We start from the raw sequence: 16,901 nt of genomic DNA on the forward strand, positions 1-16,901 counted from the left end.
AGACGAATAAAAATGAGTAGCAAAGTACAACTGTAGAAGCTTAGTATAACTGCTGCCAATATACTATATACTATAGGGGCTTATTTATGAGAATTTAAAGAATGGAATAAAAGCAGCCATGACTTTTACTGGAACAGAGCCTCAACTACCTGTCAATCAATGCCAGACAGGCTATTACAAAGCCAGTTCTCAGTTATCCAGTGCACTTGTTCAGCCGCTGGCAGCAAACGCAGTCAGACGTTTCCTCTGGACAGCACTCACCCTCAAGGTTAGACAGCTTTTCAGTGAAGCGCCTTCTCATTCATTCATTCTTCCTTTCCTTTGCTCCACCCATTTCCTAACCCTCCTCCGATGATTTAATACTAGCAGTTTTCTTTTTTTTCTATCCCTCTATCAACTGCTTCTTATATTCCTCCCTTCCCCCCTTCTTCTCTCAGCCTGATGAAGTCAGAGTGCAGCTCGGGTATAAACAGCCACTGCAGGCCATCCATACTGATCTCATTACACAGGACTGCAGGGGAAACTGTCTTAACCAATTTCACAACTATCCTTCCTTAGCCTCCCCCTCCCTCTTCCTACACACATTAGGGTCAAGTAAGCAATTAAGGGGCCAATTGTCTAAACAGGATGCCAGTTGAATTGAGGAAACAAAAATGACGCAGCCAGCCTGGACAGTTACCAATCAAGCAGTGAAGAATAACATAACATCCCTCTAATTGTTCTGCACAGAGGAAATTCTCAAGTGTAACATCTGTACTGATACTATTAGCCCATATTGTGTCAATAATTAATTAGCTAACTGGAAGGAGTACTGAAATATGCATTTTTGTATGATGGTACATTATTAGACATGACTTTTTTAATCTTCTGCGAACTGATCGTACATAGCAACAAGAGGAATCATTAGACAGGAAATGGGAAACAAAGACACAGGCAGTACAGTTTATATAGACGCAGATATCATCTGGCTCTATGGGGGTAGATGAACATGTATGCAGAACACAGAATAATGTTTCCCAACCGATAACACCACGCAAGGGCAAGTGGCACAGTAATTAAAATCCCCTAGCAGCTAACGGGACTTTTTTTTTAAGTGACAACCTTAGTTTAGCAAAAAGCCATTAGATTAAAAAAAAAAATTCTTCTGAATCTGTATTCTAATTTAGTCACTGTGCCACAAGAAACTGATGTGCCTCTTGGTTTTCTGTCCTGATCTGTATTTCCACAGAAATGTTTGGGTTGTGGCTTAAGAAACCTCAATTAAAGTTTGTGTTTAGAGCAAAACACCAACAGTGATCTAGCTAACCAACAGATTAAATACCGTGTCACTGAAATTAATCATATTGTTTTCATGGTTGCAGTTGTTGCCATAAAGCTGAACATCTCAACTGTAGTCATTCTCCCATACGGACGATATTCAGTAAACACCAGTCTGAACATCTACTTACCGGATGTTGTGGGACTTGCGTTTGATCTCATTCCAGCAGAGGTTCATGTCTCCTGTTTGGTGCTGGCCACCCCTTCTCAGTCTCCTGCACTCAGACCCCTCCTCCTGCCCCTCACCATCCACCGTGGACTGGCACGGCACACAGTGGCATCCCGGCCACGAGGGCCGCCCAGCAGCTAAACACAAAAACACATGAGTAAGTAAGTAAGTGATGCCCACATGAGATTTACAGTAAACTGGCATCAGCTTTTATAAGGCTGTTTCTCACATGTTTGGGTTAAGACCGTTGATAATAACATTTCTTGAGGGGTTTTATAATGTGAATAGGAAAAGACAATTTCTGTCTTTGGCAACTCCAGGATGGTATATAACAGGACACTGTTTGATGCTACCTGGGGTGGACAGCACTCTCTCTCAAACAATAGTGATTATTTTCCAGAGCAGAAAAACGCTGCCACATTATATTGTAAACCAGTTCGGTCTCGCTTTGAACTTATGAATAATGGGACCAGGGATTGAACCAATGACCCTGTGGTCCGTGGAGGACTGCCTTACTACCCAAGCTACAGCCCCCCCCCCAGTAGATACATATATACGTAAAATTAAAAGTTAAGCTTTTTTCTTAAACTGGTGTACATGCCACAATGATTTTTTTTAAATAAAATATATATGGCATGAGTGAGCCTAGGGTGCCAATGACCCTAGCTATGGTTCACTGGGTGTGCTTTTTTTGGGCCAAAAAATACGTATCACACTCAGCACAAAAGTAAAACAAGTCAACAAATTAGTGCTAAATTGAATAACATTGTCCTGTGTATAATATAGAAAACCTAAATCATAAGACACCAGCGGTTTTATCCCATTATTCCATTCCATTACACTCAGAGAGGCAAACAGACAAAAAGCCTCTTTTCACAGACTTTTAGAGTGAGGGGGCATGTGAGGATAGACTTGAAGAGGTGCAATTCCCTTGATGGAACTGGGGGAAACAAATATCAAAAGAGGCAGCCCATGCAAACAACACAAGCACTATCACGCACAAACACACACGCACATACACACACGCCATGATGGCATTCAGGGCAAGAGAAGCTTTCTAGGTTCACAGGTCATGGTAAATCTTGTGTTTGGTTACTGGGCTGTCAGAGGCTTCCTCTGTTAGCCTCGGCGCTAACACCCTAAGCTTTAGAGCATTCACATGCACACACACCATAACAAGGAGCTTCCCCTGAGTTTGGTCAGAAGGCTCTTATTTTTTAAACTGGTCGATCCCATTTTCCCCTTATAGAGCACAACCGCTAACCTTTAGTGCAGCAGCCTGGCACCCATCTACAACAAGCAAACATTTTTTAAACTCCCTCAGATATATAGTCAATCTTTTCAGCAAAACAGTACTACAAAATTGTAGTACTGTAAAAAAAATTCCTCAGACTGTCGGTATAACATCTCTAGAGACAGCTGCCAAAAGTTCTGAAGAACAGATGTAGAATCAGGCCCAAATTGTGCTTTGAAAACAAATTTTCAATTTCAGATTGCATTTAGATTGTCCAAAACTTGAGGGTTGCGTCAGGAAGGGCATCCGGCGTAAAAAAAGTGCCAAATCAACATGCGGAGAATGATCCGCTGTGGCGACCCTGAACTCCCAAAGGACAAAATAAAAAAAAAAATTTAAAAAAAGCTGTCAAGTTACTGGAAACTTTAGCCACCACAATCGCTTTAAAAAGGCCTTAAAACGTGAAGTTACATCACGGTGTGTTAACTGTTGGGGAATTCGAGCCCCATGTTGTGTCGAATGCTACCTCGTTACAGTAGATCACCTGCATCCAGTGCATTGTGTTTTACAATGAGTGACAGGCATCCATTTGTTCTGTTTGATTATAATGTTTAAATCATTCAAATTTAGGAAGGGCAAAGCTGGCACTCCTCTACTCACCTAATACGGTGGCAACAGCACTGACCAACACTAGAGCCATGAAAGAAAGTCAAAAAACAGAGACAGGGGATCCTCACAAAATGGCACAGAAAAACAAAAACATAACAATGGGCATTATTTTAACATTGCTAGGTAAAACAGTAATATTAGATAGAAAACCACACAGGTACAAATACAATATAGGTGAAAATATGGTGATTACTAATAACTCAAGTTGTCCTCTGCTGTGTTCACTTATCACCACATGGCTCATTAGCATAAACATACAAAAACACATAGCTAACTTGCATTCAGACTAGCTAATTCCCCACAGTACCGTACAACAACTGTCATTTACTAATTATATAAAACTATGTGTGCACACCCACTAAAAAAAATTAAACACGCCTGTAAACTAACTTAAACACAGATTCCAACAAATGTGATGCTAGCACACAGTAAGTTAGCTTAGCATCCCTGTGTTACCTACAGTACCTTAATCTTCGTATGTTTTCCTCCTGTCTTCGCCGGTTGATCTGATCCCTTTTCTGTCTTCATGTTCAAGGTTTTAACCAGCAGCGTTTTAACTTACGCCTGAGTACTAATCGCATTGACACTACATCCATGACTGGACCACTGACTCAAAACCCAGCTAGAAACTAGCCAAATGCCAGAAACTCCGCTGGACTTCTCTTAACTTGCTGCCAGCGTTACCTAGCAACCACCACCGATTATTCTTTCCCATTCTTTCTTCTTTCAGCCTTTCTTCTTTACTTTTCATTCATTTACCATTGGTTTTAACGAGACTTTTAATTGAACACAGCGTTGACTGCATTATGATCTTAAATTTAAGGTATTTAAGGTAATTTAAGACCTTTTTTGTTTGTCCCTTCTATGACTGCCTGCTGATGTTTTTTCTCTATCTTTATTTTATTCTTCTCTTCTATTTTTTTTATTATATTTTTTATTGTTTTTTAATTTATCACGTATGGTTCATTGTGTACAGTGTGATTGTGTGTGCTCTCAATTTGGCCCTAGTGACATTAATTGAATTAAATCAAACTGAATGTGAGAGACACAAAACAAGAGCAGGGTCAGGGCAAATGTTATTTAGAATGGACTGCATAAAAAGTTATGTTTAAATGTATACATCAAATCCAAATGAAAAGTGGAAGATATGAAATGTTTTTTGGAAGCCTTTGTAAAAAGAGCAGCACATATGTGTCTGTGTTTGTTTTTATGTTAGCAGCTTTTTTGTTTATTGTGCAAAGAAATATGATGGTAATTTTCTTGAAGTTATAATCCTTTAAATTTTAATTAAATCAACACCTGCTTTATAGGGAGCCGTTTTCCAGCATTTTCCATTCAGTGTATTATAATGTTTTTTTAATAGACATTTTGATCTTGATTTACATGCTGGATATTTGGAAAGTGGGCGTTTTGTTCTCCAGCATTACCAACTGTTTCAGTCAGAAGTACTACTTTAAGAGAAGTACTGAACACTTGAGATGTTTTTTTTAGATACCACTGTACTGTAGTGCAAAATAGCCATTTTGAATAGGACATGTGAGTACAGACTAGATAAACAAGGAATGGATCCAAATCTGGCTGCAATGTCTTTTGATTTAAACACGTCAAGGTAGGGTAATAATTTGTATCCATTCTGGATCCATCCAGCCATGCAAGTGAACAGTGAGCCATTTTTGTGGATCTGTTTCAGGACGTACAGAGTATGGTACCGCCAGGGCGTCCCGAGTCAGCTACTTGGGTTATTTTTTTATAGTGCGAGCCACTTAGAGTACAAAAGGACGATGAAAGACTGTTTCCTTAGCAGTGCGCTCAGTTTACCAATTGCATTCAAACATTCTGAGGTTAACCTTCTCCACGGTAAGGACTGTCTGCTTTCTTTCTCTCTATTTAAAGTAAACATCTTTGGGGTGTGAAATGTTCCTCAGACAAAACATGACATTTTAAGACGTCACCTTTATTTCAGTATTTCCTGATCTTTTTTCACTTAATCATTGGGCAGTTGATAAGGAAAATAACTGAAAAATTCATTAACGAATAAATGTTTTAGGTTTATTTCTTGAGGCTTACACACTGCTTTGTAACTACAATAATGAGCTTAAAGTACTTCTCTAATGAACCTTTCTACTATTCCGGTGTAGATACTCATTTATCATAAACATTTTACCATTTTCCTTCTGAGAGTTCTGAGAAGAAGGAACTTTTGTTGCAGTGTCAACATTTCAGTGACAGAGGGAACGACCCCCCCTTTCTTTATCTTTATCTCTACATATTCATTCTTCCTTCAACTGTTCTGGCTGGTTCTGAAAACCCCGCCTCGGAATGGTCGGAATTTTTTCTTTCTATTTCACATGAATCATCACCGTCTTGTTCCCATTCCTATCTCCCCTTATCTTTCCGCTGCCTTCCCTGCCTTTTCTTCCTCAGACAGCTCCTGTTAGTGTAGGTGAGTCTTGCATGAATCAGCAGTACCCTGCACATCTCTCCCACTCTCTGCTACTCTCTCTGTCTCTTTCCCTTCACTGGTAATCAGAGGTCACATGCGATTGTGCATACTGTTATCGCTTCCAGGTTCTCACTTGGGCTGAAATACCTCTAAAAATAAAAACATAAACAGAATTATATTGTGTGGACAGATCTGATTCACTTTACTGTTTTCTGTTTGTGAATAAAACACGAGGCAGCAGGAGCCACGCACAACAACGTAATGTTTAAGGGCAGGAAGGCAGCATGTTTGCCTTGAAAAGCTCCATCCTCTAGATGCTAAATGGAACTGAACAATGACCATCAATCACGTCACTACTAACACCAAGAGAATACCCTGTGGGTAAAATATAGGTCTAAGAGAGGCTTGCTTCTGGAGTGAAGATGGAGCCAAATGACAGCCTTGTCTCTGACCTCAAATCTCTTTTCTTTATCTTTTTCTCAGATGGCTACTAGCTTTGTTTCACATAGAGTCACAGACTCATACATGAGTGCACCTAAAAATTGTATTTATGAAAGTGTTTAAATATTTTTAAAAAATCTGTTTTTGTTTTTGCTGCAGGACACATTAAGAGTCGTCACAAAAGGGAAATAATGTCCACAAAAATCACGTCATGCAAATGTCTCCATTATCTCCATCTCATCGGCGCACTTCTGCATCATTCAGGCATGTCTCACCCCACTGTGCAAAACATTAGGTGGGTCTGTCTCCAGCTTTAAACTTCAAAAACATGAGTCAAGCTTTAAACATGCATTATTTACAGCCTTTATCAGATGTGGCGTTGCTCAGCCAAGCGTATGTACTGCATGTTTTCTAAAGATGCTGAAAAACCAGCAGAGATTTCACTGACATGCCACAAAGTGACACAGACAATATTCATCTTGCTGCTATGGCTACAGCTCTCACTTCCATGTACTCATAACTACTTCCTACAGAAATCATAGTTTAACGCTTTTAAAATTGGCCAATTATGTGAACAGCACAGACTGAATGTCTACCCCTTATCTTTATTTCTGCTCTTTTTTATGACCACTCGGGCCAAGGCAACCTGGAAGGACGTTTTGCAGACAATATGTGAATTTCAAATCAAAGGATCTGTAGATGATAAAAGATAGCACACAAAGCTTTGCTGGATTTCACAGCAAAAAAGAAAAGACAGTTCAACTGGGCACATAAAGCATCAGAGGATCAAAGACACTGTGCTGCTATACCATGTCTAAACTTTGATATTAATTTGAAAGAATAAAGAAGATATCTCTGAGAAGCAGAAAGATTATTCTCATACTTGAAGCTCTGCAGGTAAATTTGATTCCTTCACAATGTGCAGCGCCTACCTTAAACGTATAGACTTGCAGTGCTGTAATAACTCCAGTCTCAAGCTTGTGGTGCTCAATCTGTCACTAAGGGTCAGTGAGCGTTGACATTATTCCCCCTGTCTGTTGGTAGGCTGAAGAGGTAATGTTGTCATGCAGAGAGGAATAAAAGAAACACAGAGAAAGACGGAGGCAGGAAGCATTAGGTGGAAAAGACAGAGATGGGTGACCTAACAAGCTGAGACTTCTTTCTTGGTCAAAAACGTCTCTGTCCTTGTACATTCCTGCTCACACCTACATGGTCCCCCACTCCCCACGACCAATGGGAAGAAAGGCCATCTGCCTGATGTCCTTCAACCCACACACACAAAAAGCCTGCTCCAAAGGTTCTGGGACAAGTCTCTAGTCAGAGAAAACTTTGAAAACAAATAAATTTCACTATTCCGACAGCATTTTACAGCAGCAAACCCCGAGCACGGTGGCAGTGCAACCTGGAAATACAGATGTAGCACATTAAAAGTGACTAGTACAGGTAATGAGTTTTACTTCTCACCCCTTCAAATTTATCTGAACATTCCACGAGAGGTCTCAAGCCCCAAGTTTGGTAAATGCTAAATATAGTTATTAGAAAAGAATTTTCCAGATCAAGTTCATGATTACAGCTGTGAAGCATGTCCTTTCATTCATTTACTTACAGTGTTTGCTTTGGGCCCCTCCCAAAAGATGAAGATCAGGCAGTTCAAAGTCCAGCCAATACAGTTTTCTTCGAGGAATTTCAATCTCAGAGAATAGATATTTCATACAAAAACACATCACCTGTGACAGATGGAGTAATTATAATGAAATGGAACTAATACTGTACTGTAATTGCAAACACATCCTTCTGTCAGCAAGCTAAAGCCAGCAGTGATTTGTAATGCTTTTACACCCACAATTACAACACTTAACACAAGTGACAAACCCATTGAGCACTGTCCAAAAGAACTGGCGAGGGCTGATACGGACACCAACAACTGAATGACTGGGCCTCACCGAGTGTGCAGAAAACTGATTTAATTTCAACATATCAATGACAAGCTGACAATGAGTCAGAGTATCAGTGTCCAGGAGGCCCGCTAGTAAATGAACACGAGCTGGTGCAAGTGTATTTGTGCATTTCTGTGAGCATTTGTAATCTATGTGTGTCTTGGCTTGTTTCAGGAGCAAGCTCTTGGCTGTGTGCCTGATGGGAGTTAGAGGAGGCTGGACCACTGCATCCCTGCTGCTCTGTCCCACTGTCCCACAGCCCCTCAGCAGCCACCAGAAAAAGGGGAAAACACACACACACACACACACACACACACACACACAAACAGCCTCCAGCTCTCAGTTCCTCTCTGCAGCTGATGCAGGATGAGCGAGCTGAGCTTCCCCTCACAGCTGCAACCGTCACAGACTGTTGGTGAGACTGGAGGAGCTCCAATGACTCACGCATATTCATGTAGGCACTCTTAAATATTGTCCACTAAATAGGAGGCATGCGCACACACGCACACAGACTCACAAACATGTTTTAAGTAAAAAAATAAATACACACACACATGCACGCACACAGACACACAAACACGTTTTAAGTAAAAAAATAAATAAACGCACGCACACACACACACACCCAAAAAATTGCAACTACATCAGTTATACAATTATACAATTTCAAACCCCTGCTGCGCACAGGCAGCTGTCAAACTGTTACTATCCCGCTCTGAAACATTGCCACACTGTGCCCAAGCTTGACTCCTTTTGTCTGCAGACATGTGGTACAGTGATTTGTGATTGGAACCACCAGACAGAACAGCAGGAGCAAAGAAAACTTTCACTTCCCCTCCCCTTGCCATCTTCCTCCTGTATTTCATTCATGACTACACATTGTCATGCTTGCAGTGTTTTGCCCTCTAACCAGATATTTCATTGTCCTTCTTACTTTATTATCTTTTCAATGACAAATCAACCCTCCCCCTCCCCAGGAGAAAACATGCCATCCACACACTTATTTATATTTATATAGGGTCATTGCTTTATTTTGTAACCAAGAGCTTGGGCAGTGAAATAAAAGCTCAGCTGACATTAACACACTATTGCTGAAAGTGGAGGTGGAAAACTGCTATTTGAATACTTTATAGGGCACTCACTGTTGATTGTACCATCAGGTGAGTAATGGTTATGCCTTTCATTCAACTGTATGTTGAGTGGAGTGCTTCTAGAGCAGCACTGAAGCATCAACCAGCTCACAATATTAGTCTATGGTAATTACTGTGTGTGTGTGTGTGTGTTTGTGTGTGTGTGTGTGTGGTGCCTTCTTTTACTCCTGTATCTGCATGGGATGGATAAGAACAACTTGTGTTCAATACAGCATTCAAGTTATTTCAAGTATTTCCTTTGATTAAGTCCCTTTTTTGTAGAAAGCATGAACAATAAGAGGATGCGTTTTTCTTTGGAATTTTTACTGACTATAATTTTTTTCAATTCCATGTGTCTTTCAAGATAGAAACTCATAATCCTGGACATTTATGCTAAAGTCAGGATTATAATTAAAATATATATTTTAAATCTTACTAATGATGTTTTCCCCCATGAGTATATATTTAATGGTGCTGAAATGATGATCTGTGCCACAGTGCTGCTTGACACTCCCTTTAAAAATTGCATTTTACCACATTAGAAAAACTGCAAATGGGCCTGTTTGTTACCAGACTGTTACATACAACACATTACCCACATAACACCTCCGCTAATTAGTGCTGTGGTAAATTCAGAACCCTGTGCGGTTTCAACTTGGAACAAAATACCGCATCATATAAATACAGAATTCATAAAAAATCTGCAGATGATCTGAAGATAAACTGCTGAATTTGTTAAGTCTTTTCTACAGATAGTTATCTGAACCTCAGCTCTCAGTTAACAGCGAGCTAACATATGCAACATAATTTTAAGCTTTAGGATCAGATATTTCTTGTTAAAATATTATTTTTGAATCATTGTTGACTTTTACTTATAGATTTGCATTACCTATTTATGCACATACAGTAGAGCCACAACAACATTTATTTGGTGTTGGGTTTCAAGAATGTAAGACCAAAATTCACCATCACAGTAGATTTTTGTTTGCTTCTAAGTCACTTTGGATAAAAGCGTCTGCCGGTCAACTAAATGTAAATGTAAATGTAGTTAAAGTGAACCACAGCAGTAAAGTTGTAGACATAAAACCGAACCAGCAGGCTGAAAGGCATTGTAAAGTTAGAGCTGAGGAAAACTGCAGTCAGGCGATGATCATTCTGTCATTTTATTTTATGAGTGACCACTTTGACATTCCAAATAAACATTTCATCCAGTGTGAGCAGGTTTTTTTTTTTATTTTGTTCTTTTTGAAACAGGCTAGAAATATTGGTATCACAGACAGGAAGTAATGTAACATATTCAGACGTGGCTTTTACTTCAAACACCCACAACACCCTGAATAAAATCTAACTTTATTCTGTGTCTTTTTAAGATGCTGCCACCCATTTATAAAAAGTAGTTGATTTGTTTGTGGAAACAGGCTGAAATACTCTAAATACAAAGAGAGAAGACGAAGTTATTTTTGCAGTTTGCCCTGCTTCAAACAGCTGCCCCTGCAAGGAATAAATCACAGGCAAATGTCCACATTACTTTGCTCTTTTTCTTGATGCCACTGGTAAAGACAGCATTCTAATGAGCTTATTGTGAACACATTTTTATTTAATGCAGTCGTCTTGCTCAGTCCTGCTTTCTTTCTTTCCCCACAAAAATTGAATTTACAGCTGTGGAGCCTCAATGAAGGCAGAAAAATCTCATGCACTCTTACATACAGCGCAGCTTATTTAACCAAAATATATTCCAGTCTGAGTGTGCATGCAAATATCCACCCTGCGAATTATCTCAGTCAATTGGTAAATCATATTATTGACCAGTGAACTGTTTGACAGAATTATAATTTGAAGAATTGTTTCTCATTCTGCCTTATATATATTTTAAGGCAGCAATTGAGTTATTTCATCTTCTGTCTAAAAATATTATTCCTGAAAAAGAAAAAGTGAAGGAGATATTAATCAAAGTTACAAATTAAAAACAGTGGACCAAAGAGCTTGAAATTACCAGTCAAAGAATCAGAAAATTAACTTGGCTCACTTCAGGGATGTTAAAAGTTAGTACTTAAACAAAGGTAAAAATAGTGATTATCATAACAGATTGGAATACTTTCCTTAGCAATTGACTTTGAGCACATCTTTGACATACTGCAGTAAGCAGTATGTAAAAATACATGGGCTGAGGAGCAGCTTTTAGACTGAGCAGCCAGATGTACTAAAGAAACTTGCTTGTCTCCTAAAAAATGTGTTCATGTGCAATTATGCTGCAAATGCTATTACATTTTTGTGCTGAACCGTAACAATTTAAAAAAAATTAAGTGCAACATTTAATCACAAGACACAAGTTTCAAGGAGATGAAAGGTGGTGGGTGTGTAAAACACAGGACTGTGATGCTACAAGCCCAAGTTCAGTTTCAGAGTGACAGGGTGACACCTCCCTGACAGGCAGCTGAGGGCAGCAGGTCTGAGCCGCTCCATCTGTACATGCCTGGATTTACTGAGGTTAAGGTTAAAAAATGATTAAGGTTCTGTTTAATAGCGAAGAAACACTTCCTGTGTGAATTGGCCACAATCTGATTTCAGGTTGTCCATCAAATGTGATAATTCAAGAAGACCTTGGGAGAATTTTTTTAAAATTGGTACAACCATCTACTTGAATTCAGGTGTGAACTGATTAGATTTTGGTGGTCAAAGGGGGAGATTAAGGTCCCCGGTATTTCACGTCCTATTCTAGTCAATACAGTATCTCCAATAGGCCTGGGTGCATGTTATCTGCTACTTGACTTATACAGCAGTTATCTATTAATCAGGTGCTAAAAGTGCGTAATATTAAAACAAAATAGCTTAAAAACACTGTAGTCAGGCAAACTGGATGTTGTACTGCAACATCAGATATTTTGGCCTATACAAATACATTGTCAGAGAACATATTTAGTATATCAACAAACAGTATATACAAGCTGCCATTTATTGTATATAAACTGTGATTATACTGTATTATAATTATGTTGTATAGAAAAAAATTTTAGCCGAGAGGGTTGAAATATGATAACACTGATGACATCTGCTCAACTAAAATTCAAATGAACTGTCACAATAAGGTTTTTTCATATCGTACAATAATCCTTCTAAAAGCATGTGTTTAGTTATAAGTCAAAACTGATAGTGATATACAGTTAAAATATGTAACAAAGCAGACCACCACTAGTGGATTTAAAGCATATTAGTTGATTATTTACTCTGTTCTTTATAATTAGGTCAAAAAACATTTATGTATTATTTAGTTCTAGCTCTGGCCCAAGTTGCACAGTATTGTGCAAAAAAACTAAAAACTCCAGGAAGTTGATAAATAAAGACTCCCTTGTGTTTTAAATACTTATGTTTGTGGCAAGTGCATCCACAGTGTTTAGACCTAATTAAAGAAAATTAACACTAAGAAAAGCCGATTCTGCCTTACAATTACTGTGTAAGCATGCTGATTAAAAGTCAACCCTGTCATTGCTTACTTACATGCAGTGATGTAAGGAGAAGGAATGCCTGGTTCAGAAAAGAGGTAATTTACCAAACCCCAAATGAGATCCTGCTAATTAAGATGAGTTTTTTCCACTACAAAGAGTATGAGATGAAGTATTCTGTTGGGAGAGTCAAATGAAGTTTAAAACAAAAAATTTTTACTTTTTTCTTTTGATGGGTTTTCTGGTTAATCACACACTTTTCTCCACAACTCTTGTGCTTTCTGTAGTCCTTTGGACATGTGCATTAGTCAAAATAACCCTGACAAACACAACACAACAGCTGCAGCCTTTTTTCCAGTGAATCAATCAAGTTTATACAACTGTAGTTGGGCCAGAAAACCTTACAAGTTCACAGTGATTAAAAACCAAATGTAAATAAGCAGCCAATCCATCCGGACAAATCCCACATGGATTTTTGTTTCTTGGTGGCATAGTAGCCAACAACTACATTAAAGTAATACAAATTAAAACCCAAGCCCTGTGTAGCATTTTGAGTTAATAGCGCATGTTTACAACTGCTGAAATTAATTTGAACTAAGGCAACTAAATATTGCATTTTCAATAATAAATAAAATAGAGCAGAGAACTAAAACATTTTTTATTAACAGTAAAATATGTATTTTAATTTCATTTTTATGGTGTAGTTACTGCTGATCTTGTCTAAACTGAGAACACGCCATTTACCACACTCCTTCCAGCTATTGCATATTTAACCTTAATAACAGCTTTGTTTATTTGGTAAAATACAAGATGGGCACAAGCTCAAAAATGTAATTTAACAAACAAGCACTTCCTTTTAATGGTTCTCACAGATTTCTTACATCCAGTGAGTACTACTTGGAGCTGAAAATACTTTTTTCTGTGTGTGTGTGTGGAGGGGGGGTTAATAAATATTATAGTTTTTTCTTATTTAAGGTTTTTAGAATTGCTTAAGCACAATTTTTTGTCAAAACACACAACCATACACACAATAAGCACAAATCCATAAATAAGCACGGTCCATAAATGCAAAGGTCCACTGCACATGCTGTGTTCCTGTATCGTTTTGAGCTCTTATATAAAATTTGCAAAAAGACAAAAGCAACTGCTGCTGTGAACTCTTATAACAAAAATCTGGTTGCAAACATTTGTTCTCCAAGTTTGGCTCCTAGTCCTGCAGCCTGCAGACTTTGATTTTCTGTACACTAGGGTTGTGCTGTAGTGTTACCTTTCGAAATTGTTAAGATGCAGAAAAGATTCATTCTAATGACAGTCATCAGTTTATCATTGTAAATGATAAAAGTACTATTTAAATAGCACTTTTGTTCTAAGTACTTTCACATCGATGATAGCAGAACTGCCATGCTGCTCAACTGACCCGCTGGGATGGGGTTCAGTGCCCTGTTCAAGGACACTTTGACATAAGGACCAAAGGAGGCAGGGCTCAAACTGCTGATCCCATGATTGGTTGACAACCTCTCTAGCTCCTAAGCCACAGCTGTGAAATAAAGATAATTTTATTGCCCAGCTCCATTGATGGACATGTTTTATCTGAGCCAAGTGACAAACCAAGCGATAGGCTAGCAGTGACTTTGCATTTTATTATGTTCCATGTTGTGTTAACTTACAATGCACGTTGTAATCTGGTTTTCTGCATACCCAGACCCAAGCTTCGATTACCATCAGAAAAAAGTAGGACACTGTCCTAGCTGTCTCCAGACATCTAGGAGCCCAGTGTAACCAACAATAACGTCATATCTTGTGGGCCTACATAATTGTATTGATCTTTGTGTTGATCTTTGGCAAAAAGAGAGAAAGTCAACATTTCTTTGTGCAATTCTATTATGAATGTAAATGAGGAAGATAAAAAGTCACAGATGTCCAGAAAATGCGAACAGTATGACCTGTCTGTCAGTTCTATCGCAGAAGTCTCAAGATGAGTCACTGCATGTAGAGTACAGTTACATTGTACAACAGATCTAGAAAACAGTCACAATGAAAATGAAACTGTGGAACAGCTCAAATTGCAATATTTGGCTGATGGTCTGAGGGCCACATAATTACCTGATAAATGGAAAATTACTTTTGCGGATATAATGCTGATATCTAAATAATAGTTTTCACAGTTTAGAAAATTTAGAAACTTATACTGTATTTATATGAATGAAATTTCCCTTTTCCAAATAAATGCAGTAACAAATTTAGAAACAATAATGCTGGTCTCTTTTATCACTTTTTATTAAAAACTTCATATTCTATGTTGTTTTCATGGTTTCACAATAGTTCCACACTAGTAAAAACAAAGTCCAACTCCAGTCTTCAAACTCAAATGTGTGTTTAGCTAGCTGCATAGCTGTCCACCTACACCTGAAGTATAGGAAAGAGAAAGACTGACAGATTGACAGAGACAGACATATACTGCAGGTGTGACATATTACAAAACATCTCATTTCAAGTCAGAACGGAAAACTTATACATGAACATATTCCCCCAAAAAGGCCCCTGATAGAGGTTTCTGTACCTAAAGGAAAATAAAGTATAATTACGGAATATTCACGGCATGTCTATAGAGTGCTGGTATGTGCTAATGATGAACGTGTGCTGTAATAAAGGCAGCAGTGAGCACAACAGGGAAAAAGCTTTAATGGATTCAACACTCCACCAAAGCCCATTTGAAAACATGAATCTCATTATAACAGCAAGAAAAAGGCTTTTGACAGGGTTTGGTGTGACATTTGGCTCTCTGCTCAACTGTCCACATTCACTGGCCTGTCAACCTTGTCACTTCCTATTTGCTGAGGGAGTCAGAGGGAGAATAGACGGGGATCGGGTTGACAGCTCGGTGTCCATTAAAAAGGTGACAATGAATTCCACAGAATATCTGCAGCCTACAGTCTGAGCATCAGCTACAGAATAACTCACAGTTTGACTGAAAAAAAGAGCAGCACTGAGCAGCAGTGCACTTTGCCAAAAAGAGGAATAGATGCAAAACACACAGGAGAAATACAGTTTTAACAAACGTTACAACAAAAATAAAAAATGCAGCATTGATACCACTTTGCCTGTGTCACAAAACGCCGGGACAAAAACTCCGTGGCTGACTAACTATGTAATTGGGACAGGCACAAATCCACTGTGAAAGCAGCTGTTTGTGCAAACAGGGTCGTGTCTGTTTTCTTCTCACTGAACACAAATAAATTTATGAAAAAAGAGAGTGTTTTGAGAATGATTTACATGCACCAAAACAGGCCCGACTAAATGGAAAAGACTGGGATGAAATTGGGACACAGAGTAAAAACCAGAGGAAAGAAAGAGCTTAACTTAGACGAGAAAATGAATGTTTCAATTCTTCAAAACGTAACCTAAATAGGAAGTCAGACAGGCACTGTATGGTGCTGATTAGGAAAGGAGAGGTTACTTTGTTTCCATTAGATAAATCTAAGGTGGATTTCAATGCACTAATGAAGAGATAATAATAGGAAAGAGTTTAAAATATTCAGGTAGCACTCATCTGCAATGAAACCCTGAGACCTGTATTAAGATACACTCACGTCTTTATGCCCTCAATTCAAGGTCTATTCATATGGGCTCCTTTTGATTATTTTAGAGATTCTACCCAATGGAGAGTTGGCTGTTTTTAGACCCACACAACATTTGCCGTATATTATTACACGTGGGACAAGATTGCAAATCTGGTTGGAAAAGAAAATGCAGAGTAGGCCTTGGAAACACATTCCCAAACAAACTGTTCTTTCAGCGAAGGACAGTAGGCAGCAGGCTGGATGGAAAGAACTGAACTGACATTTAAGACTACTGAATATACTGTTAGATAAAAAGTGAACTCTGGATGAATCATTTCTCCTGAATTTGGAACAAGTTTGGTACATGACTGTTTGTTCCAGCAAGTCTTGTGATAATGGCCAAGGATGATAAAGTGGTGAAGGCTGTTAAATGATAAACAACGCTCTAACAATTTCAGCTAAATAAAACCTGGGCAGAATAAATTCACAGACAGATGTCAGGACCGTAGAGACTAGAAGTATCTTTAAATGGAACACTTCCACAATCCTAAATATCAGCCA

The 16,901-nt window shown here is 38.6% G+C and overlaps 1 protein-coding gene across 4 annotated transcripts in view; it reads right to left on the reverse strand.

Moving 5' to 3' along the window:
• The window catches only part of drp2 (dystrophin related protein 2), a 108,213-nt gene that overhangs the window by 78,648 nt on the left and 12,664 nt on the right, over nucleotides 1–16,901 (reverse strand). The window contains exons 1-2 of one of the 4 annotated variants that reach the window (XM_067519223.1): nucleotides 7,206–7,376; nucleotides 1,449–1,623 (exon numbers count right to left, since the gene is read on the reverse strand). In XM_067519223.1, coding sequence (XP_067375324.1) covers nucleotides 1,449–1,495 — 47 coding nt within the window. In that variant the 5' untranslated portion in view covers nucleotides 1,496–1,623; nucleotides 7,206–7,376. Of the gene's footprint in view, nucleotides 1–1,448; nucleotides 1,624–7,205; nucleotides 7,387–16,901 lie in introns of those variants that run through there. The other 3 variants (XM_067519225.1, XM_067519227.1, XM_067519226.1) reach the window with 3 other exon arrangements.

This window comes from Channa argus, chromosome 10, assembly GCF_033026475.1.
Source record: "Channa argus isolate prfri chromosome 10, Channa argus male v1.0, whole genome shotgun sequence".
NCBI lineage: Eukaryota > Metazoa > Chordata > Actinopteri > Anabantiformes > Channidae > Channa > Channa argus.